The sequence below is a fragment of the Typopeltis vanoorti genome, chromosome 13, assembly GCF_054136105.1.
Source record: "Typopeltis vanoorti isolate ZY-2024b chromosome 13, IOZ_Tvanoo_1.0, whole genome shotgun sequence".
In the NCBI taxonomy this organism is placed as follows: Eukaryota; Metazoa; Arthropoda; class Arachnida; order Uropygi; family Thelyphonidae; genus Typopeltis; species Typopeltis vanoorti.
Window position 1 is genome coordinate 39,641,670 of NC_143561.1, and position 26,950 is coordinate 39,668,619.

A 26,950-nucleotide genomic window follows, 5' to 3' on the forward strand; every position below is an offset into this window, starting at 1 on the left:
AAATTTTTACAGGATTCGTTTTTTTTTTACTGCATTTTTACTCCTTGAATGTAAACATACATGTATGGTATTTCAAGTATACTGCCATAAATAAATTCTACTCTAGATCATGTATAAAACTTTCCATTTTATTCTCACTGAAAAGTAATTTTTTAATTCCAAACAATTTTAAATAACAACACAACAGTAACAATTTTGCCTGAATTCATTTTTTTTTCAACAGCTGCAATAATTCAATTTAACTATTTCAAAAATGAGGCACTTGAAATTGAGTAACTGCATGCATAATTTTTATAACAGTAAAGTACTACAAATGTTACTATTTATTATTAATTAAAAAAAAAAAAAAGATTAGCAACTTTTAAAGAGAGAGACAGAGAAAGAAATTGATATTATTTATTTCCATACAGAATTTTACTTAATAAAATTTGGTAATTCTGCTTTACAGAAAATTCCAATTCTAATTCATATTAAAAAAAAAAAATTATTTTCTCTTTCACCTAAAAAAATATTCCATCTTTGCATTTTGTAAAGATGAAAACCAAATAGATCTGATTTCAGAGCATTATTAGTTGCATCACTTCACTCAGTTTGAATTCAGTTCCAAATAAATTTAATGGACTTATGCAAATTTACAGCATTGTTGCAATACACTTGATTAAGTTTAAAACTGCTATTAAATCTATAGAACAGTAAGACATATGTAACACATGTGGTACTCTTACAACAGAGTGTTTTAGTCATTGATATAAAAAAGGACCCATGATGAGAAGATAAAATATACTATTTGGAGAAGTTAGTAATGAAATTTTTCGGCACATGTAAATGTACACATTTTATACAATGATCAGTTTAACTAAAGTTGCTTCAAAACACAAACTGTACAGTTTTGAATGGATACTCTCTCTTGTTATGTACACTGTCAAGTAAGACTTTATTCCACAAGCTGCAGTGGACAACATCAATTAACACCAATACAAGACTTGAGGGGCTCATCACAGTATTCAAAATTTGTGGCAAGTAGTCTTGGCAAATATGCTATTCTTGAAATAAACTCACACCAACTTCACATATTTGCGACCTCTTATCCGTGACCTTCTCAAAATCATGCTATGCCTACTTGCTAATGAAGAGGTATTCTGAGATTTTACCAGAGTCTTTGATGAACTTGTTTCACTAATAGGAGAAATAAGATTGATAACACTTTGAGAGGAATGCACTGATGTGATCCTTTGGCTCCTGAAATAAAAAAAAAAAGAAAATACTCCATTAAGTAATTAAGTCATGATTTAAAGGACTTCTCAACTCATATATGTTCCTTAAAAAACTAAATAATATTCTTAAGAAGCTTAAAGAGATAGTTGAGAAACATTGATATGCAGTATTTACTTTTTTGGGCATAGAAAAGTTGTTCTGGAAAAATCTGGTTGAGTCATTTCAATAAAATATGATTTGAAAATTAAATGAAAAATAAAAGTCAAAATAATTGGATGTGCTTTTCTGGCGTGTTTTTAAAGGATGAAAAATCTGAGTTTCTCGGACTCAATACCTATTGGTATCAATTCTAGTATGAAAGTAGAAACACTGAAAATAGTCACCCTGGCGAATGGAATAGTGCCACATGGCATATGATGAGGATGTGATCAGACTTTGTACTGACCGTCTGAGTAATAGTCGAGCACAGAATGGGGAAGACTCGAGATCTCAGCAAATTCGATCGTGGTCAGATAGTCGGAGCCAGACATATGGGACACTCCATCTCCGAAGTCATGAATGCACTGGGCCACTGTGTCAAAAGTGTACCGTGAGTACATGGAATTGGGTAAAACCACAGCTGCCAAGGAAAACTGCCGTGGTGTACAACGTGTCGATGACAGGGGATGCCGTCGGCTAGCTCGGATGGTAACAGCGGATAGACGGGCCACAGACCACTCGCCAATTCAATGCTGGACAACAATGACGTGAGCAGCCACACCATCCAAAACCATCTCCTCGCTATGGGGTACAGAAGCCACTGCCCGACTAGGGTACCTCTGCTCACCGCACGTCACAAGGCACAATGATTAGCATGGGCGCAAGAACACTGCCATTAGACCCTCGACACATGGAAAAAGGTCGCTGGACTGATGAGTCGAGATATCCCTCGTGCCAGCAGGGTACAGTTCAGGCCGGTAGTGGTATCCTCGTATGGGGGAACTGTTTACGCAGGATGAAATGGGTCCCCTGGATCTACCATCGTCCCTCACCAGTGAACGATACAGGGACCTGCTGTCAGATCATGTACACTCATTTCTGTGCCTACAGCACCCTGCTGTCAGATCATGTACACTCATTTCTGTGCCTACAGCACCCTGCAGGAGACCTGTACCTACAGCAAGACAATGCACCAGCCCACCACGCCTGAATTGTAGCCGAGTGGGCCAGCCAAGCATCCTCACTCCATGGACATGAGGATGCTTGGCTGGTCCCCGAGGTCCCCTGACCTCAATCCTATTGAACACATCTGGGATGCTGTCGAGAGAGAGAGAGATATACGTGCCCTGGACCCTGCTCCGACCAATCTCTGTGCATTGTGGGAGGCTGTGCAGTGGTCATGGATCAGTTTGGCTCCACAATACCTCCGGTGCCTTGTGGAGTCCATGCCATGCTGCATCGCCGCCATCATCAAGGCAAAAGGGGGTGCTACCAGCTACTAGGCAGGTATCTCTAATTCAACTACTCATGAGTGTATAACTAAATTCTCAGTATTCATTATAATTGCTCACATTATTTTTAAAATGAATGTATTTAAATTTTAATTATTAACATTATTTATGCGATCAGCTGCTCACCCTCATTACGCAACATATTTGAATCTTTAGTGACAATGCTTCTATAATTAAATCAAAACAGTTTCATTACTGCTTGTCGTTTTATCATTTAGGAATCATAAGATCACTGATTTAAAAAAAAAACTGAAAATGGATATGACTTACCAAGAATCTACTATTCACTATCGCTACTACAGGTCTTGCATATGATTGGTGTGGTATTATCAAAAGATCGCATGACTCAACAACAAAGGCAAGCTGATGATTGCCGAGTTGAAATGCTAATTCTATTCTACCAAATTCCAAAATATCTGAAACTTCCATAATAACATTCACTATCTGTTTCTTCAAGTTTCAAACTTTTTTCATGTGTGAGGTATATGCAAAACTTAAAAAAATTTTTTTTTCATAAAGTAAAATTAGGGATGTGAGATACATGTGAGGGGCGAGTTATATTTGAGTAAATATGGTAACTATATAGACTAAGGAATCCTAAGAGGGTTAATTATATTATGGATCTAATAAAAAAGCACTATAAGTAAATATGTTTGTCAATGCAAAATGGCTGCAGAAAACTGGCTACAGCATTAGCTGAATTCTTGAATGCATATTGTCTCAAAATATATCATGAAAGAATAACATAATGAAGGAGAAGAAATAAATGAAAAAAGAAGTGGATAAGCTGTTACTACAATCAGGGGCGTGCTGGTCATATGTGCAATGTGTGTGACCCCCACAGGCGCCAAAGAGTTGGTATGATATTTTAAATAAAGTGAATTTTGTCAGCAAAATACTGCCATCTTCATCTATGAATCTCCAACTTGCTTTAGATGCATTGAATGATCTAAATCAAAATAGGTCTGATGAAACTCACACAGAATCTGTATTTTGTAGTAGTAGACCACTAAGGCGACGTAAAAAGACAACACAATTTGATTATGAACATTAAATATAGTAGATCCTGAAATTTCATTTAAAGTAATTTTTTTTCTCTGCATAATAGATCAAACATTACAATCTTTGCAGGAAAGATTTACTTTATTAAAAGAACATATGAATTCATTTCAGTTTTTGTATTTGTTAAGTACTTCACAAAATGAAGAATATTTATTATCTTGTAAAAAGTTAAGACAAAAATTAACACATGAGAATCATTCAGACATTGATGCAGATGATTTATGCAAAGAAATTTTACACTGTCAACCATTTATTTTTAATTTTAAAAATGATATATATCAGATAATTCAGTATATTTATTCAAATGACTTAATCACAGTTTATCCAAACTTTACAATTGCTCTTCGGATTCTTTTGTCATTACCGGTATCTGTAGCATCTGTGGAACGGTCCTTTTCTAAACTTAAAATTATTAAAATCTTGCCATTATATCAATAGAGTCAGATATTTTGGATCAACTTGATATACATGATATTATTCGAGAATTTTCATTAATGAAAACTAGAAAAGTTCAATTCACTAAGTGATTTTTCTTTCTGTTTAAATATTTATTTAACTATGTATATTATTTCTGGGAAAACTCCCATGTTACTCCTCTTAATAAACTATTATAAATACGGCTATTTTGCCTGCTTCAGTTTAGGAGTGCCCCTGTTTAAATGTCATTGGCTGTGACGTGAGTAAATAGCCAATGACATTTAAACAGGGGCACTCCTAAACTGAAGCAGGCAAAATAGCCGTAATTATAATAATATTTATTTAACTATTTCTTTACCCAATAATGTTTATTATGTTCCTATTTTATATACTTGTAAGTTATTATTATTTATTTATTTTATTATTTATTTACTTTATTTTTTTTTCCAAATTATTTTTGTTGTTTTTGTACCCTTCTTGTATGTTTATTGTCTTTTTTTTATACATTTTATTTTGTAATTTCTGCTTTTTGTTCAGTAAACTTATAATCAATATATTTCGTATTTCATTTTTTCTCACTGATACGTTTTTATAACGTGATTTTTTATTGGGGAAGGGGTATAGGGGTGCCAACTAAAGTTCTGCACACAGGTGCCGGACACTAATGGCATACCCCTGACTACAACCCTTTCTGATTCTTAATGCTAACAATTCAGGGGATTGGATGAGATAATAACCACTGGCTTAAAAATATGCAAGACACTTTAATTTACTTTAACCTCTATTTATGAGAAGTTTTGATACTGTAGAATCGCTAGGATAAAAAGGAAGACCGAGTAATTTGAGAAAGGTGAATCCAAGATTGAATAAAAATTGCAAACTAATGTGCATTTTTAAAGAGTTGTAGTGAAGTCTTAAAGAAACTGGGTATGGCAAATTCTCTTTACTTGATAAACAAGCTTTATAAGTAATAATGAGTTTCTGCAAATAATTCATAACAATGCATAAGCAGCTATAAGTTGCCCATTTCTATTCATAAAATAGTATTACAGTAATCCACAATTTATCCAATGTTGTTTTGGCCATTCATCGTTTGGCATCAGCCCTTAGGCTATTTATCATTTGTGTCTCTTCCCTCATTGTAAACTGACTGACTGCCTAAGTTTTTAGGCTGGTTTTTATTTTAATTGATAGACCACAATCTACAAGTATTTAGTTCACTATGAAGACTTCAAGTAAGCAACATTAATTTAAACTAATGTAACATTTTGAAATTTAGATGTTAATTCTGGATTTTCATTTCTGTAATTCCACCATTCTAGTTCTTTTCTTTCCTATTTATCTTGCATTATTGTTTGCATTTGTACTTTTTTGCTAGTGTTGTTTTGTGTGCTTTATATACGGTTGCTTTCAGTCCTTTATATTGTCAATCATGGTTTCCAACTATTTCCTTTGTTCTATTTCTTGCCATTTTCTTTGTTCTATTTCTTGCCATTTTCTTTGTTACTGATTTCATTTACTAATCTGACAGCTTATCTTTGTTTCATTTACTAATCTAACATCACTTATGAGGATATTCTGTTTGCTATTGTGTAGGTTTTGTGCTTTTATTGTTCACAATAGTCAGCTTAAAGTAGCAATGGTTCTATGGCAAGATCTTTTCCATAGTTTGTTACAGAGTCAATTTGTCAAAATGCTCTTTGGACTAAAAACTATCCCTACATGACTAGCAACTATGTTAATGTGGATAGCAGAGTTGGGGGAGGGGAGTTCCTAGGAATAGAAAGAGTGATATGAGGATGACTGTATAGACATTATTTTATCAGAATGAATGTCCTATAGCTGTAGACCTCAATGTTTCGTAATGTTATTCAGAAAATTCTCTTAATCTTATTTAAATAATGTAAATTATATTTACATTCTACCATGATTTCAATTCTAAACGAAGCAGTAAAAGATTTTAGTTTTATCAAACCTAAAATTACACCTTTCATTTTATCACAGCTATTTAGTATTACTAAGCTGTAAAGTATGAAAGAAATAACTCAATAAAACAAAAATAAAAAAAATACTCCATAAATGGAATACAAAGAAGCTGAAGCTTCAGAGGCTTGCTTTACTATATAGCAACATATACAGCCTTTATGTTAAAGGGAAAATCTGACTAATACAGATAACTTTTGCTGCCTCACGTGAGACTACTAACTTGCTTAACAGAGGCTTGAAGTATCATGTTTGGTCTCTAGAGAAGTGTCTCTCTTAGTCTCTAATATGCTAATAGGTCTATCCATACTCTTGTATGGATAGGATTCACATATGTCCAAAACTCACACCAAAATGATAAACTTATGAATTTTAATAAGATCTTTAAATCTAAATTTAATCAAAACCTGTCAAGTAATTCTAGAGGTGACAGACTACTTCAGTAAAAAAAATGCTAACTTAAAAAAAGAAGAATATTTAAGACATTTAACATACCGTCGCTTTGCATGCTTTTCTTTTTTACTACTATGTACAACACTGTTTACTGGAGTTGATGTGCTGCTCTCTGGTTCTTCATGAGAGGAATCCAAGGAAGTCAGAGCTTCTAATCGCACAGAAGGTGAAAGGCGCTTATGCTCTCTGGAAAATCTGGATCCTGGTGTAGTAGAAGAAGAATTAAATGTTTCATCAAACTTCTTTTGCCTTGCTCTGGACCTTGTCACAGGAGGAGAGAAAATGAAGGAAGGAATGGAACTTGGTGGGGTATTAAAATTTGGAAGATCTATTAGGAAAAAATCATATCAGTTATACTAATCGTACACATTATTTATATGTGCATGCACGCACACACACACACACAGAGAAAGATCATATATTAGAAATAAGAAAAATATAGTCTATAACATAAATTAAATAGTATAAATAAAAAACAAAACTAGCCAGCCATCCTGTTTATATCGTGTCTTATCTGAAAATGTTATATCTCAAAATCTTTAAACCAACATCATCTGACTTTTTATATGCTAACAGTAAAGATTAGACAGCCTGTCTAGTCAAATGTTCCGTGACTAAACTAAGTAATTACTGAAGATGTTTTGAGTGAGGAAAAAAAAAAAAAAATTATACAAGTATGCAACAGTGGGCAATGATAAAGGTACAAAAAATGTATGGTGTATTAAAAGAAATAATCTACATGGTTCAACTCTCAAGGATAAAAAGGCTGGCATGCTGAAAATTTCAAACTAATGGAACAGACAGAGAACTTGAAACAAAAGCTACAAGTCATCAATAACACAAACACCATCACTTGAAGATGCACAGAGAGAGAGAGAAAGAGTTTGCCTGAAGAAGACCAGCTGGCAGAGTGGATAATGCTTCCCCTCTCCAACCAGTAGGCTGTGTCTTTGAACCTCACCATGAGCAAGGATATTTGTCAATGTCTGTGGTACATTAACTGTACTGTCTGGTGTGAAACCAAGATTCACTCAAGGGACAAAGCTAGTATGGGAGGGCATATCAACATTGTCTACCAAACCAAGGAATGCAGAAAACTGACTAAGGCTTCTGACCTAATGTCCAGCAGAGTAAGCAGTAGCAGGATTATTCCAGTGAATAATCCTACTGTTGCTTACTCTACCAAGTCGTGTTTAGAGGGGGACCAAATTAATGGTGTGGGGGGGGGGGCACTGCAGAGGTAACACTTCAACTGGAGTCTGAGCACTCCCTAAGTGGGAGTTATGCATGCAAGTTTCTCACCCCAGCTGCATGCCTTTGATCTTTAAATTTCTTGAATCAACAACTCTTACATGAAAGACCAAACAGATACTAGCATTTTAACTGTGGATATATACAAATTTTCTATAAAAATTTATAAAAAAATATTAAAAATACAACAAAAAATTATAAACAATAATAAAATCTATTCCCATATACAAAATATAATGCTAAAAGTTCTTTCAATTAAAAAACACTTCCACCATGTTGCCTTTTTTGACTACTTATCACTAAAAGTTGATTTCATACATTCTAATTACCCAAATTGTGAAACTTTCTTCCTAGGAGATTTTAACATCCATAACACAAACTGGCTTCCCTTCTCCAACTTTCCAGGTCAAACCATAAGGTAAGCCAAATCATTTGTCATCAGTCATGATCTATCACAAATAGTTAACCTACCAACCAGAATGCCTGACAATTCTCATCATTTTTCCAACACTCCAGACCTTTTCTGGAGTATTGGAAAAGCTAGCTAAGAAAAGGTCCTTTTCTTAACTAGCTCTCGCTCCAAATACTGGCCAAAATCTTATCCATGTCCCCTTTTCTACAGTTCATTCTCCTCTCAGCCATTCTCAGCCTCATAAAATTGTGCCAATTTGACCTCCAAAACTTTTATGCCTCTTTTCCAGGTTAGATCACTGTCTTGCTCTCCTGATCCAACCATTTGCACTTAACTAATAACCGAATCATCCTCAGTGGTTCGAGGGCCTTCATTCTCCACTCCGCTGCAAACTCCCTGACTCTTACCTAAGCCATGGTTCTCTAAAATGTGTGCCTTCATGATAAAAATGCAGCATATGTCAAGCAGCTTAAATCAAAAACTTCAGCTTCTCATTCAACTTACACTGCAGCCCAAAACAAGTGTAAAAAAGTCAATGATTCCAATAGCAGACTTCATAAGAAGAAAATGCAATAAACTTGCCTCATGTTCGACTGGAAGTTGTCCTTCTAGATCTTAATTGAGGCTGGTGGACATACTTCTCTCATATCCTGATGGTATCCTCACCCAAGGATAAGACAGACTTCTTGGCACCAGTCTTTTCCTCCAACTCTTGTTTAGATGACCAAAGTAAATCCCCTCCCACACTACCAAACTGTCCATTACATGCCTTCTCTGTTCTTTTGCAGAAGGACATCAGGAAAATCCTGATTAATCTTGATACTAATAAAGCTCTTGGTCCAGATGGTATTCTTTTAGCTGCACTTAAAACTTGTACCCCAGAATTAACACACATCCTGTATCACCTATATAAGCTGTCATATTCATCTGGAATCTCTCTGTAACAGCATGGCAGCAAGCTTTCACCCAGTCTGTACCTAAAAAAGGGAGATAAAAGTCAGTCATTAAACTACTCTTCTATTGGTCTCAAAAATGATGGAGAATGTCATCAACAACTAGTTCTTCATTACCTGGAGACCCAACAATTAATTAGCAATCACCGATATGGATTCCACCATTCTTATTGTACAGCAAACTTCCTTGCTAACCTTACCTATCTTTGAGAATTCTCCTACATCAGATTTTTTTTTTTATTTTTATTTTTTTTTTTTTTTTTATCAATGCTGGATTTTCAGGGTTCTGTACTCTTACTTGCACTCTTCCTCCTCTATATCAATGCCTCTCTCTCTTCCCCCCCCCCTACTTCAAATCCTATTTGAAGGATTTGAAATTGATTCTGAAATCTGAAAATCTTCCATAACCAATGACTTAAATACTGATCCCATCATTCTTAAATGGAGCGAAGGCAAAGTGAATCCAATGCTATAAAAACTCAGGCCCATCTATTAGAATGTTAGCAAAAAGTAAGTGGGAGTGAAGTAGGATCTTTTTTCTTCCCACCTCACCCCCACTTACTTTTGATAATGTTCTAATATCCTTACAAGATCAGCTTCATCTTCTTGGGCTGACTGTTGTTAGATCTGAAATGGGTGACCTCACTCTAAATGAGATCACCTTTCCAGAATCTAACAGAAGATATCCATTAAATGAGCATACTTATCATTTGGCACAATTTAACTATGTTTTAAAAGAAATAACAACTGGCAAATTAGAATAAGAACTGTTTGTATTGTAGTTAGTGTATTTATACGTTAATGTAACTGTAAATCAACAAAAAGGGCTTACATGAGAGTAATTATCAGTGAATTTCTACACATGAAAGAATGCCAACAATTCAGTAAGAAGGGGCAAAGGTTGCCCAATACTACGATAGCAGTGTAAGCGTCCACAGGTGCTACCTTTAAGAAAACATCAAGACGCATACATTCCCGGAATTGGAAAGCCCCGTATGAAGAACGGTGAAGTCACCCAGTTGGGGACAAATCAGAAGGGCGAAAGGAGAGGTCAAACTCAGAAAGGTGGTGCTCTTGGGGAGCGTATAAAACCTGCAACACAGAATTGAACCCCTCACTTTGTTTGTTCCTGTATTCTCACCGTGTGCTTCGAGTGGTCATTGTGATTCAGTTCTTATCTTTAAGAGCTGATCTCCGAGAAAACCCAGTATGGCACCGCCACAGAACACAGCAAATCTTGAACGCAGGCCATCGGTAAGGAATAGCATCGACGTAAATCCTTAGTAAAGAAACTGAGCACCCAATCCAGGCAACCAGAACTTCGTAAGAAGGACGGAGAAAACTCCGAAAGAACCTGAGATAGTGTAGATAAGTACTTTTACATATTTTAGTCCCTTAGAGAACTTGACTAACAAAAACGAAGGGAAGTGTAACTCGAAATTTATGATAAGGATAAGCATGAATAATTATTATATGTGTGAATGACTCTATACCATTAGACTGAATTCTGAGAACTGTTAACTTACTGGAGATTCTGTAGTGACCTACTTGAGGGAGATTAATAATGTGCCAAATACCTAGCTGGCTCCTATTAAGTTGTAAACCAAATATTTGATAAGTTGAAGGAATAGTGTTGTAAAGATTAAGAAATCCATGTCTATCTAAGAATGTGAGAGTGAGAGAAATGTAAGAGTTTTAATCTAGCATTAATATCAATTTTGTCTTTGTATTGTAATTAATTATGAATTCATTAAATTTGTATGTTACCATTCATGCTTGTTTTTCTGACCATGCTGACTGACCTAGACCCTTCATAAAAATACGAACCTGGTGATCATATACGTGCGCGGGGATATCCTAAGTAAGAAAGGAAAGGGGGCACGACTGCAAACATACAAAAAAGGAAAACCTATGGCTTCTGATTTGAAGCGAATTATTTTAGTAGCATCTGATACTCTATAACCATCCTTAGGCTGAGTTTGACTCTGTCCTTAAAGCCCAGGCTGGTGCAGGAAATAAATTTGTCTGAGCGAATGTGGATGACTTACAGAGATCAGGGAATAGGTATTTTCTGGGGGCCCAAAATTTAGTGATTGTCAGATTAGCAGTAAGATCATACTCAAATGTTAGGCAGACGATTTAAGGATATATAAGGGTCAAAGATAGCAGACAGAGGCCAACTTATATATTAAGGTAAAGGAAAGCGTAGTGACCACAAAATCAAATAGCATTATACAAATGAGAAATAAAAAATAGACGTAACACTGTCACATCCAGATTATCCTGGCACAGAGATATATCCATAGCCTCCTCAGCCTCTAAAAAACTTGTTATTTTTCATTCAAGATGCTATTCTTGCCTGCTCAACTCCTAAAACTTTATGTCTGACTAACCTTGGCATATTGTTCTCACATTTGAGGTGGTACACCCAAAATATCCCTAAGAATTGATAATATACAGAAGAAGGCAATCTGCTTAATAGGTGATCCCTCTAAGAGACTCCCTTCAGTCACTTTCCCTACAAACATACCAAATGAACTTCTAATCATCTTCCTTCATTCCATGTACCTCTGTTCTTTGGAACACTCTTCCCAATACTACTGTTTTTCCACCAAGTACAACCTCAAACTCTTTAACATAACAAATATATCAATATATTATTATTCTTAATAAATAAATAAATAAGCAAATAAATGCCATATATGGACAGGAGCAGAACAATAGAAATTAGTCAAAATACTAAACTGGAAATGTACAAGACATTGTTCAAACCTGTTTTAACATGTTCACTGCCAACTACGAGTAGACTCGTAGTTGGTATATGAGCCTCACAAGCCAACTACGAATATACTCGTTTGTCGATTACTGACCTTCTATGCCAAGCACGAGTTAACCCGTAGTATAAGCACCTTAATTTGGACCTTTGGCTTGTGTGTAAAGCGGAGAGCCGTCTGGGGGCTTGGTAGAAGGAAAATAATTTCAGCAAAAGTATAATATATTATATATGAGCCTCACAAGCCAACTACGAATATACTCGTATGTCGATTACTGACCTCCTATGCCAAGCACGAGTTAACCCGTAGTATAAAGCACCTTAATTTGGACCCTTGGCTTGTGAGTAAAGCAGAGAGCACGTCTGGGGGGCTTGGTAGAAGGAAAATAATTTCAGCAAAAGTATAATATATTATATATGAGCCTCACAAGCCAACTACGAATATACTTGCATGTCGATTACTGACCTCCAATGCCAAGCACGAGTTAACCCATAGTATAACCATAATTTGTAAATCAAATTACGAATGGTACACTTTAAAACAATTTTCCACACACAATGGTGGTTTTTCCTGGCAAATTAGGACGATAATAACGTGTTTCGCTTTATTTATTTTTACTTTATGTGCTACAAGATTACTTGTAGTTGGCGTATGAAACAAAATTCTGTCTGATAAGCTAGCTACGAGATTACTTGTATTGACTTTGAAGAAATGAAAGTGCTTGGCGGGGAGTAACAAACTATGTCCGAGAAGCGTGGCAGCAAACGTGTTACTTATGGATCAGAGAGCTGGATTAGAAATTTTAAAAAAATTAATCAAAGACTGGAGATCACATATATGAGAGTTCTGAGAAAAATCAGAACGAAAGCATGGCATCGATGACAGAATTATATTAAAAATGGAGATGTTAGGATGGAACTTATAACAGTTAACATTCAAGAATGTGTGAGCAGAGCTCATCTAAGGTGATATGGCTACTTAAACAGAATGACAGAGGAAAGGTTAGCAAAACAATGCCAAGATGGCAGGAAAAAGACCCAGAGGAAGACCTAGGTTGTTGCTGTCAAAAGTTCCCTAGAAGAAAAAAATATCTTCTAAGGAACTTCTGAAATATCTGATATAAGAAAACTGGAGTGTCTGACAAGTGACAGACTAATATGGAGGAAAATTGTTGATAAGAGATTTGTAATAATGTAGACTTATAATCATGTAACTTTGTAATCATGTAGTACTGTCCCCAGTACTTTTGGCATCAAGACATGCTAAGGCAGCGGTCGGCAACCTTTTTGGAGTGAAGAGCCATTTTTAAAATTATATCTGTTAAAAAAAAAATTTAGGGAGCCGCACGCAGTGATGAGCAACCAATGGTCTGCAGGCTGCATGCAGTCCTCTCAGGTTTTTGTGCGGTCCACGGTGTTCATTTTGTACGGCAGAATTAGTATATTTTAATTAAAAATCTATTTTATGAATGTTGATTTTTACATGTGGATTTATTTGTGCCGGTTAAAAATTAAAATATACCTAAATAATGGAAAATATATTAATACTTTCTTATCAAAGAAAAAGAAAATATTCTTTATGCGAATCGAACTGAGTATTTGATTTACTATTTAATTGCTCATCACTGCTTTAAATTTAGAAACTACATTGAAAAATATTATAATTAAATTATTTATTCAGTTTTTTTTACAGTAACACATTATCATAATTGTAAAACACAGGGGGTGGCATGTCACACAAAATTATATGATATTTTTAAATATTAAATAATAAAACAAAGATTTCCTCCTTACAAAAACATGTATAAAATCCAATAACATACCTATTTCTTTAATTTTTTTAATTTAAAATATCTTCTTAGTGCAACTTTTGCTGTTGAACTTCTTGGAATAGTTTCTCAATATGTGGTGAATATGCCGTAATTTTCATTTTCAAACATGACGAAAGTCTCACGTTGTTTAGTTGGTTTCTCAACTTATTTTAATAAAATTATATTAGAAAATATTTGCTCACAGAAATATGTCGATCCGAAAATCGATAGAAGTCCGAATGCGCATGTTTTTAACTGAATGTAAGTGTCCGGTAAACAATTCCACGTGTCAAATACAATCTGATCTTGCTTTTAAAGATCTTCTATTTCAGACCATTTGTGTTGTATTACAAGGGTAAATTTTTGTCTTTCCAACTCCTCCAGGTCAGCTTCAAGATTTCTAAATTTTGAATTCCACAAATCCTTGGTTTTCAGGTCCTCTAACTCAAGATGAAATGCAGCCTCATCAATTCCAGCAAAAGGTGAAAAATTTAATTTGGCAGGATTAATTTCAAGTGGGCACAATAAAAATTACATAGTTGCATTGTTCTTTCTAAACTCTTCAAATCTCCCATTAAATCCAGATCGCATATTTATCACAATTTCTTTGAAAAAGGTTAAATTTATGGAATTATTATCGGCTTGTTCTTGTTGATATTTCTTCAACATAGGAAGATGTAATAATGTGGCTTTCTCTAAGTCTGTCACAAACAAACATAATTTTTGTTCAAACGAAATCACTTCTTCTAAATGCAAAACTGCTGTATTTCCCTTTCCCTGTAGTTTCTTATTTAGTGCATTTAAATGGGAAGTCATATCCACCATAAAGTAGAATTTTGGTAATCAATGAGTATCTTCTAACTGTGCATATTCAAGGTCTTTTTGTCTTAGAAACAACTTAACCTCTCCAAGGCAGGTGGCAAATCGCATCAACACTGCACCTCTGGAAAGCCATCTTATTCTGTTATGCAAAAGAAGATTGGAATATTTGCAATTGATTTCGTTCACAAAATTGCCGATGATGTAGCGTTCTTGCCATTATTTTGTTAACAATTTCTACAACCAAATCCATCACTAACTGTTATCTCTTTTGGAAAAGTTTGTGCACAAAGTATCTCTTGATGGATTATGCAGTGAAAGGAAAACACGTCATGCAAAATTTGTGTTTTAAATAAAGAAACAAAACCTTTTTTATACCTTTCATGCTTGGCACCCCCATCAGTCACAATAGATATTATTTTGTTAATATTAATACCCTTACTTTTAAAGCAAGTGGTAACAGCAGATTCAATGCCTTCTCCATGAGTTTGTCCTGTAAGTGGCAGTATATCGAGTAATTCTTCCTGAGGTCCTTGGGAGTTTACGTATCTACAAATAAGTACAATCTGTGCAATGTCATCCACATGGCATGATTCGTCACTGGCAATGGAGAATCCTGGTGTTGAATTTAGATCTGTAACCTGCTGATTTGTTATATCGTCTGCCATTCACATAGTTCTGTCTCTTACAATCTTAGCAGATAATGGCATGTCTTTTATTTTTGTAATTATTTCTGCTTTGTTTTTAAAATTGCAGAAGAGAAATTCGGACATTTTAATAAAACATTCTTTCACATATTCACCGTCCGTAAAAGGTTTTCCTTGTTTAACAACTTCTTGGGCGGCCACAAAACTAGCAATAGCTGTATTTCTTGATGCTTTTATCCATTTGGAAAATGAACATTTAGTTAGGTTTACTTTGCGTTGTAGCTCTTCTACTACCTTTTTTTCTTTCATCTCCCCATGGATATGCTTTGTCAATGTATTGTGTTTATTTAAAAAATGTCTTAGTATATTTGATTTTTTATTGTTTGAAAGCTTTTCATGGCATATTAAACACATTGGAAATCCTGCTGTATTTGCTACAAATGCGTAAGTTTCAGTCTATTCACTTTTAAACTCCCGATTTTCTTGTTCTATCTTTCTCTTCTTTGCTGACATTTTAAATACTATAAAAATATTTTTATTTTCTTAATATTTAATTTAATGTTACAATATTCACATTAGCTAACAATCACCAGTAAATGAAAGCACTGCAACGTCCACTACAAAACCTTTACTTATTTTAACAAAGTGAGCAGATTTACAGACCACACCTGCACTATATGCGAAGACAATGGGCACGTTCAGACAGGCAAGCGCTACATGTGCTAGCCTAGCTTGACGTATTTGGTTTAATAAATTAAAACAACATAAAACATAAGTAATTTTAATTGGCATGAATAATTAAAACAAATATTTGACAAATCAGTGGGTTTATGAATTCTTGCATTATCCATGATAATCCAAGATGAACGTAAAGAAGGATTATTGCTTATGATTTCAAAGAGTACAAACATGAAAGTATTAAATTTTTCAGCATCGCATGTACTATTTTCAATTGTAAAATGTCCTTAATTTATTGCAAATGCTATATTTAGGGTTTTTAGTTTCTAATTTAATAAATAACATTCATTTTGCATTATTCAAATATAGGTTGTTTATTAACAAAAAGAGTCGCAATTATTCATTCAAAGAGCCATATACGGCTCCAGAGCTGCAGGTTGCCGACCGCTGTGTTAAGGCATAAAGCAGAATGATGGCTATAACACATTCATTAAACATTTGAGTCTAGTATAAATTTCACACGGACACTGTTGACCAATTATTTTATTGCACATTATAGTACACTTCATCAAGAGAGTGGAGAGAGAAAAAAACAAAAGCAAAACATGCCTAATTTTCACAGTACTATAATAACAACAACAACAAAAAAAATCATAATGACTGATTTAAACAACAAGCAAATTAGCAGAAACAATGACACAGAATATTTGAGTTTTTTTTTTTTTTTTTTTTTCAAATATTCCGTTTTATTATTTCATTAATTTGCTTGTTGTTTAACTCGGTCATTATATATATATATATATATATTTCACACTCCTGATGAAGTGTACTATAATGTATGCAAAATCAGCAGAACTTCATCAACAGTCTTCACATGGAATTTATAATGAGCCCAAATGCTTACCATGTTACCCATCCACAGCAGCCTTAACAGACTCACCCGTTGTACATACATGCATCCTACACTGACTCCAGAGCAATTATGAAAAGCTCATTTGACTTTCCATATATGCTCAAGGGACTGAGATTTAGTGACCAAAAAAGTCAATAAAGTATGTCACTCCTCATTCTTCTGGAATCATTCCTAAATAAAATGTGATCTGTGACACAGACGTGCTATCCTGCAGGAAATAACTATCACAAGATGGATAAATTATAAGCATAAAGAGATGGTAGTGATTCAACTATATTATTTAGAAGTTAAACCTCCACTGATAACTAAGAATGCAACATGTGTCAAGAAAATGGTTCTCACTATAGGCACCTGACATGCTGGTATTGATTCATACTCTACTGCTATACCCTGGTCAACTGTAAGCATGAAACAAATGGAACAGGGACCCATCAAACTAAGAAAAATCATTCCTAGACCTCAAGTAATCAGAGTGTTAATGTTCGTTTTTGCTAATGTTATATAGCAACTATGTCTACAGTTGCTATATAACACTCTGCAGATCATTTTTATATTGAATCATCAAATTCATGATATGTATCCTCAAGGAATTATTAATTTACCATCAACAGTTTTCTTCCAAATTAGCCTCTCAGTTGTCAGAATTTATATTCACAGTTTTTTAAAGTGGTTTTTTTCCCCCTGCCATCCTGGAATAAAATGTGTTTTGATAACCTGCCTTTTAATCATTAATCATAAGTTTAATCATTGAGATAGCTGTGCTCTCACATTTCTGAATGCTAACAATGCCAAGTTCCCTATTCATTAATTAATTTTAATATGATTCTGCCATTAGTACTATCTGTTCAACATCCTAATTCTTTGCTGGCTTGGTTGGTATCCACTCTCCAGCAAAGAGGCTACGGGTTTGAATCCAGCCAGGGGCATGGATGTTTGTGATTATCCTACAAACTGTTTACCATATGTACTGCTTTAACCTGTGTCCTGGCACAGCATGACCCTTGATGTCTTCGTGCCATAAAAATCAAATCAATCCAAATTCTTCACAATACTATATCTGTGGTCTCCAGTCTTTGATCACCTGTTTTTTTTTTCTAACTCAGCTCTCGGCTCCATAAGTTAAAATTTGTTCAAACACTGTCTTTTACATAGCTAGTTTGGTGTTTTGACTAATTTCTTTCTTATTCAATATAAATTTATTGAGTTGACTCCCTGCCACATGAACTTTGCTAATTTTGTTGTCAAATTCAACATTTAATTTGGTGTCTTCACTAAACATTGGCGTTTAAATAGTTGAAATGTTTTACTATAAATTCTTCATTCAGAATACAGCTGATGTTTTTGGTGTTCCTGCTTATTTTCAGTCTGTTTTTTCATTGCTGATTTTTGTACAGAATTGTTACAGCAGTTATTCAATTTAGTTAAGGAATCCTACAGGTTTGTAATTGATTTATTTAAAAATGTAACATCCTATGCTTAATTAAATATCTCCGATTCTGATACCAGGCCAATTGCAACTTTTCCTTCATAATAAGATCCTTGTCTTGCACTTGCACATTTACCTTCTTAAATTCTGTTAACTTATACAAATATAGCTATATGTTGCTAACAAAACATCTCATTTATACCATATAATTGTAGTGTTTTACACCTTTTCTCTTGGTAACTTGTCAGATGGCTAGCCCAGATATACGAAACCTAAATATAGATTCTTGTTATAATTCCATGAATTCCCAACTATTTATCTTCTTGTTGAAATCTGATCCTTACAATAATTTCACCTGAATCTAGCTTGTCCTTCTCCAAGTTTCCCATCTACAATAAGGTTGGTCGATTGGTAGAGCCTCTGCTACTAATGGCTCACAAAAAGTTAAGCAAGTTTGAGCGTGGTTAGTAGTTGGAAGGAAACACTTTCCCCCGATGAGTCTTTGGACTCCCTGGAGGTGTCACATAATAATAATAATAAATATGCTTGCATAAATCTAACCCAGAACACTCATTGGGCAATTCCTCTGTAATTCTCACACTGTTTTATTTTCCTTTTTTCATTGAAGTACTATGTGGGTTCTACTCTGGAATTATCTGGAATTAGACCTGAATTATGCAGTGCAGTTTCTGTAAAACTTTTATACCTCCACATTTTAGCGAATCTAATGAAATGTCATCTACTCCATCAGCCTTTCTGCATTTCAGGGATTAGATGGCTTTTTTTTTTTAAGTTGCGCTTGATTGAATTCCTCTTGCAGATTTTCTCCCACTGTTCTGTCATTCTGTCTTGTTTCATTTAGCAATATTTCAAAGGAATTACTCCAGATATCTAGGAACTTTGATATGCTTTATTTTTTTCCAAGACTGATTCTTTAACTTCTTGCGTCCACCATGGAGTTTTGTTTTTCATATCTTGCAAATATTTCACTTCTCTAAGTTAATCAATGTTTTCTTTGGAGTTTGTCACTGTGTTACCAAGGCTTGGTTCTTCAAACTCAGTTTTTCCTCTCAATGGTACTTGACTTTATTTCTTTTTTAAAACATTCTCACAAACTTTCCATTCTAACTATAACATTCACTTCCATCCTGCTTAAAACTAAATGAGGATCACTTCTTACTCCAAATTTCCTGTATAATCTTGTGTCTTAAATCAGTATAAAGATATTGGTATCAACAATAACAAAGGCAATGAGACTTTCCTAAAGCATAAAGAGGTGCACAGATTTATGTAGAGAGGATTTCTTATGTCTCCTCTCTACATAAATCTGTGCACCTCTTTATGCTGAAGATGGTGTTGAAACATGTAGCGAACTTATCATTATTATTAGTACTCCTCTTTTCTCCAAATGTTTCCAAAACATTTCTTTATGTCTGGTGTTTGTTTCCTATTCTGCAGTTTATATCACAACAACAACAACCAATGTTTTATTTATTTAAAATGATTTGAAAAATTCCTACACATTTTCCTTAGAAGAACCTTCTATGGAACCACAGACACAAATAAGTTTACTCAATTCTCATTTTTGCTCACACTACTTGATACTTTCTGCCCTTCAAGAGTATCTTTTTATTGTTGAATACTATAGCTGCTCCTTCCTTTTCCTGACAATTACTGTTTGAACATAACCTCTATAGTTGTTATTTAAAAGAATATCCCCTCTCCTTGTTTTGATGATGCCAATTATGTCTACATGGTACTTCTCTAATTCTTCTGCCTGTTTCATTTATCTGTTAATACTTCTTACACTGATGGTGCCTATCTTGAATTCTACTGATGCTGAGTTAAAGTTTGTTCACCTTGGTTCCTGTACAAAAACAGCCATGGCCTTGTTTAACCATGCGGTGTCCCAGCCACAATGACATTTTGTCTTGTTTTACCATCTTTGTCTTTTGATTTAAGCCAATACAGAATACAATTTAGTTGGCTAGATCCAAATTACTAGTCCACTGTCTTCTTTCTTTCTTAATCTTGCTCTCTTTTACATTTAAGGTGTCAAGGGTTTCTATTCCTTATAACTGCAATCGTTATATTATACAAGGATAAGGTGGTTGGCCCTATGCCTCCTGGTGTATCCCATGTCTGCAGAAACATTATGTTCTCAAGGCTGGTTTGCCTGCTTGCGGGAGAAAACCCCCCAGAAAAACTGGGGAGAAAAACCCTGCAATCTACGTCCAAGACTGGCTAACTTGGCTATGTGTGAGAAAGATCCTAAGCTCCCCACGTCAGTGATGGGAATCTAACCCAGGACACTCCTTCCCCAAGGCATATGGTTGTGAAGCGAAAAGCCACTCGGCTAACTGTCATTCATTAATATCTAGGACAGTATGTACTAATGGTATGCACCATGACCAAGTAAGGATTGGCTGGTCTGTTTTCCACATTCCATAAAAGGTTATGTGAAGGTCCTTTCCCAGTTATCTACTTTTGACTTTTAAGGAGTTGCCATAATGTTTTACTTTATAACTATAAAGTATTATTTTTATTTTTTTCTAACCCTCTTCAAAAAAACTAAGTTAATGGCATTCTCAAGTAAACCTCCTATCAAGTCTGAACATATGCTATCAGCAGTTTGCCTACTTAATGAATGTTGCTGAAGTAAAAAAAAAAAAAGAAAAACATTTTTTTTGACATATCTTCAATGGTGTTGTGTGCCAGTATGACTTTACTCGCAGTTTTATTTTTTTACCATTTCCTTATAACATTTATTCCTTAGAATAAAAAAAATTCTGTGTTCCTACACATAAAGAATTAGAAATGTAATAAAAATAGTAATTTTTTTTCCCATCATCATCATCAAATTCCTGCCATGTATCCTCAAGGGGTGTACAGGATATGATAGTACTACATGAAAAATTTATATCATTACTAACTTCCTATCTACAATTTTCCTCCAAATCAGTCTGTTACTTGTCAAGATTCCAACATTATCAGATCTTATATTTCTATCATCTAAGGTACTTTGTACCATATCAATCCACCTATATCTTGGTCTTTCTCTGGGACGTTTTCCTGCCAAACTGGTAGGGAACACTTGTTTTGCTAATCTTTCCTCAACCATTCTGTTTAAGTGACCATACCACCTGAGATTAGCTCTGCTAACGCATTCCTGGATGCTGACAATATCAAGTTCTTTCCTAATATCCTCATTTTTAATATGATATTGCCATTGATGCCATCTGTTCATGCCACTAATCTTTCTCAGAACTCTCATATCTGCAGTCTCTAGTCTTTGGTCAAGTGTTTTACTTCTAACCCAGCTCTCAGATCCATAAGTTAACACTGGTTTGAACACTGTCTTGTATGCAGCAAATTTAGTGTTCTGACTAATTTCTCTCTTATTCCGTATGAATTTATTAAATTGACTTCCTATCAACCAGCTTTGTTAATTCTGTTGTCTATTTCCATCTTTAATTTACTATCTTCACTAAAAATCATGCCTAAGTAGCTGAAATGTTTTACTTGTTCCACAGGTTCTTCGTTCACAATGCAGTTGACATTTTCAATGATTCTGCCTATTTTCATTGTCTTTGCCTTTTTATTGCTGAACTTCATACCATATCTATTACAACAGTTATTTTATTTATTTATTTATTTATTTTTTTTTAAGTAAATGAAAAATCAAAAAATTGGTGCAATAAGCTGAAAAGACATTCTAAAATTTCCTGCTACTTCAACCTCAGGTGTGCCAAAAATGGCTGCCAGCATGCCAAAAAATAATATACTCAGAAATGAAACCTTCAAATAATCCTGACAAATACATTCAGTGGATTAGACAAGTTTTTAGAAATGCCTATAATACTGGTTGGAAGTTTATTTGGCACTTGATTAGACTATAATAAATTTAGTTTAATCCTTTATCCAAGCGTAAGCAAACAAAGTTTGCACCTGAAAATATCTTCAGGACTGAGGTAAGGTGGTACATCCCTTGGCAACTCGTAGCAAAAGTGGACCAAGAGTGCCTGGCTTCTAAATGAGATCAATGAAAACATGAAATTTTAAATCAGCACATAAGTCATAAATTTATTCAAACAGTGTAAATGGCCATGTAATTGCATCCACATATCAAGATATGGACTCAACTTGTGAACATGCACTACTACATATAAATGCACGTTGGCTATGCATATTGATTGCTATCTCAGAAAAGAGTGTTAACAAGATTATTCATACTTTAAAAAAACTCTCCATTAGTTGAATATTTTAAGTCTCAGACACTTGACTTCCACTGTAGCAAGCACAAAAAAAAAGACCAGAAGTAATTTATGGCAATGTTTGATATAGTAAATTTCCTAAATTTAGATGTTTGGAAGTTTTTCAGTAGTTTGTTATAAGTATTTACTGATATATTTTTTATTATTAAATGAACTGAATTTAAGTATGTTCTTTAGACCAATTAAAAATATATACATATTTGCAACAACAAAACTGAAGCTTTTCCAAAGGAACATGATATTTAAACTTCATGTTCAAAAATTAAAAAAAAAAAACACATCTGTTTCTATTCTTTTTCATTTTGATTCAGTATTTTACCTTTCACCATTTGACAAAAGAATAGAAACAGACGTATGTTTTGTTTCTGAATTTTGTTCTTTTAATTTTATTAGGTATTTTGTAAATAAAATAGAAAATCTAATAACACTAAAAGGAAAATTTTGTCATTTCCCTCCATCTCAAGATATTCATTCACATATATAGATGGATTTAAAACCAGTTTTTAAAATCTACAACATATCTTTTATAATCAATGACGCTACTGAGCATTATTTTGATATAAAGGCTTGAATCATTCAATTAAACAACAACAACAAAAACTTGTGGAAGTGCATGAAGAATCCGATTCCTTGCATTTTTTGGAGGTGGGGTGGGGGGGGTTAACATTCAGTTTTTTTTTTTTTTTTAAATATACGAATTCTGCTAATTAAACATTGCCGTTCTATTATCAGTGCTGTGGATGAAATAAGAATTAGAAAATTCAAAATCCATGACATGAAACCTTTCACTTCGTTGGGTCTCCAAAAAAGCAGTCTAACACTAGACAAAAAAAAAAAAAAAAAAAAAAAAAAAAAAAAAAAAAAAAAAAAATTCACTCGCTACTTAAAAAACACACATCCTTATCTACGTGATAGTTGGTAAAACTGTAAATAAGAGTTAGCAGGAAAAAGAGATATATTAGGTAAGTGTCAGTCAATTCAGTTCAACATTCACGAAATCAGCAAAACTGCACTGCATATAACGGACATCAGTATGATCAATTTTAGTGGCTATTTGGTGAACATTGTCGATTCATAACACCATTGAAAGATAAGTAATTTTTTTAAATTTTTGGTAATAATACTAAAGACAGATGTTGAAAGTTTTTTCACTTGGTTATACTATAAATGAAAGATACCAAGAAATTATATTCTTGGTTTAATCCTTCATCCATGCTAAGTTGGATAAAGGAAATGGCTACAATGATGACCATGCTGGATTTTGTAACGACATATGACAGGACACCACACGGAACTCTGTTATGCAAACTGTAACAAATGGGATGGATATGAAACTAGTGATACAAGGCTGGGTGATGGAGAGATACCATAAAGTAGTATATGGAGGAATAGAATCCAGGAGAAGGTAGGTGACTAGTTGTGTGTGATACAAGGCTCTGTACTGGGACCACAGCTGTTTAATTTGTACATAAATGATATAGGAAATAATTTGAAGGGAGATAATCATTTATTTGCTGATGATGCAAAGTTGGGAAGAGTAATAGGAAGTCTGAAGTGGCTTGAAAAAGTTACATGTTTGGCTTCTAGATAAGTGTTTCTGGACCTGCTAATAAATTACATTTTTATTTATTTTATTATTAACAGGAAAAAAAACTTCATCCTTAACCCAGCCATTAACCTTTCATGGGTAGGAGAAACAAAAACAAAGATACAACTACTAGATCAGCTCATACATTTTCCAGGTTACTGTTGGTGTGCTCCATATACAAACTACAGACAATTTATAAGATCAAAGCTAATGGTAACACATGGCAGCCATCATGGGAGGAAGCACCGACAAATAAATTGCACAAGATTAAGCATTGGCAGTCAAGTCAACAGAGAGAGAGAGAGAAGCAAGTTGTTCTTTCTAGGCTTCCCATAGGTCACAGTCATCTTACATGTTCTTATTTACTGAGGGCTGATGACCATCTATATGTGAACAAAAAGTGAGCTATTTGTTCCATTCTGTTGAGTATCAGAAAGGAATGAATTTTTTACTACACTGGTTGAGCCATGTACACTCAGGCAGACATTATCAGGCTCAGATAAACTGCATGAAGTTTTTAATTTTTTAAAAAAATTAATTTATGCAAACATACTTAATTATAAATTCTATTTATATGTAGGTACTGTTTTTCTTTAATAATATTTTTTTAAAAAAATTGCTGTGTCCATAACATGTTATTGTTTTTTCTGTTTATTACTACTCAGAGTTACCCTGAGTACAGCTGTAACCTTTGGTTTAGTGCAGTACGACTTTTGCTGTCCTTGCACCAATAAACTTCTAACCAACCAACCAACCAACCAACCAACCAACCAACCAACCAACCAACCAACCAACCAACCAACCAACCAGCAAGTGATATTTATATGCTTTAGTGGCTTATCTCTTGTTGTTTCTTAACATCTTATTCACCCTTGTTTCTGTTTACTTTGTTATCAAAATCCTTAGTGTATCTTCAACACGGAGTTCAATTTCTTGATTTATTTTTAATGGTTAGTACAGAAAAACACATTTTTGGATAGTTAATAATGGGAATACAGCGAATTACAAGAAATCTGACTTCCTAATATCCGGCCTTTCCAATCTCTCTCTTAACATGTGAAAATTATTATCATCATCATTGCATGGGTACCTAATGGAGTCCTAAGATTCATTGTGGAAGACCCAAACTATCAAAATATCTATTGTACCTCTCCTTGAAACCATTAACAGACAAAGCACTCACAACTGACTCTGGCAACTCATTCCATTCATTCACCGCTCTCCAAGAGAAAAATCTAGTCCTCACATCCTTGTTAACCACACTCTTACCCAACTTTCAGGTATGACCTCTTGTCCTGTCTAGCCAAGCGCTGAAATATTTCCTTTGTATTAATCCAAAAAATCCTTTAAAGTAACTTAAATGTTTCTATCATATCCCTTCATATCAACCAACTTTTGCACCCACAAACCCTCAATTTGTCCTCACAAGGAGTATCCACAGACCACTTACCATTTTGGTCACTTGCCTCGGGATGATCTCTAAAACGTCCCCATCCTCAAGAAACCCAGCTGACCAGACCTGAGCATGGTAATCCCAATGTAGTCATATCAAAGCTTTATACAGAGGAATAATAACTTCCTTATCTCTGTTTGTCAGTGTGTTCTTCAATAACCAAGTAATCCTGTGAGCTACCCTGGCTACTTTAGCATATGTCCTCTGAATCAGCTCTCTATCTACTACTACCCGCAACCTGACTTCATCAATTTCCTGGAGTAAAAGATTATAAGCTGTGTACCCTCAGTGTGGTACACAGCTTATAATCTTTTTATCCCAAAATACATAACTTTACACTTTTATATATTAAATTCCATAATGTCAGCCTATTTAAATCATCCTGTTATACAAACTGAAGAGTTGTGCTCACATGATTTTTTTTTGAAAACCACTACCAAAAGAATATGCATAAGTGCAAGTTGCATTACACGCAACTCTGCTGTATAATTGCTGCATTCAAGTAGGGATTTTATCATATCCAGAGGTCTCATATCTTGAACCATCATTATAGATGGAAAAGAAATCTGAGTGTTCTGCTCCTAGTTTCAGGTTGCATGAAACTAGCTATGGATGAATGCTGTTATGTTCCGTGCAGGTGATGTCAACATCCATTCCAATAGTTTAATCTGTTTAACATGCACACAAAAGAATGCACGACAGTCTGACGTGTGTGATATTAAACCTCCCAAAGCACAGAAAAGACACCGGTCCATGTAGGATGCTCTGGAAGAGACTTTATTTTTAGGGTATAGTAAAGAGACAGAGCAAGTTCATTCACCTTGACAAAGACTTTGAATGAGCAATATGCAAAAAATACCAACAGCTATCTGTAACCTTGATCAGGGATAGGATTCAACCTTCGCAGGCCAACTTGCAGAACTGTAGACTTGGGACCTATAATTCAGTTTTGTATGTCCAAATGCATGATAAAGACGAAGCAATGAAGTTTGATCCACATCCATTCAACAGAGGACAGAGTGATTCAATGGGAGATTCAATGCTCTCGCTTGTACCTTTTTCCTAAGCTGACAAATCAGTGCAATGAATATGAGTTTTCTGTCAAAGATGAGTCCTAAGAGTTTCGTTTTTTCTGCTACTGGAATAATACTTTGTCTGATTCTTAACTTAGGACCTGGGTGAAGAGTGTGTTTGTAGCTGAAGTGTACACGCAGTTTTCTGCTGAAAACCTGAACCTATTACTAAGATCCCATGAAGAGATATGATCAACTGATTGTTGAAGTTGTCTTTCAATTATCTTCATGTTACACCTGCTTATTGATCAGTTTTTGT

The 26,950-nt window shown here is 34.5% G+C and overlaps 1 protein-coding gene across 3 annotated transcripts in view; it reads right to left on the bottom strand.

Annotated features, from left to right (window-relative positions):
* Positions 1-216: 216 nt before the first annotated feature.
* Elys (AT hook containing transcription factor 1 homolog) overlaps positions 217-26,950 on the bottom strand; it is a 509,801-nt gene continuing 483,067 nt past the window's right edge. For all 3 annotated transcript variants that reach the window (XM_090402410.1, XM_090402411.1, XM_090402409.1), the window contains exons 37-38: positions 6,663-6,948; positions 217-1,239 (exon numbers count right to left, since the gene is read on the bottom strand). In XM_090402410.1, the coding sequence (XP_090258536.1) occupies positions 1,056-1,239; positions 6,663-6,948 (470 nt within the window). In that variant the 3' untranslated portion in view covers positions 217-1,055. The remainder of the gene's footprint in view (positions 1,240-6,662; positions 6,949-26,950) is intronic.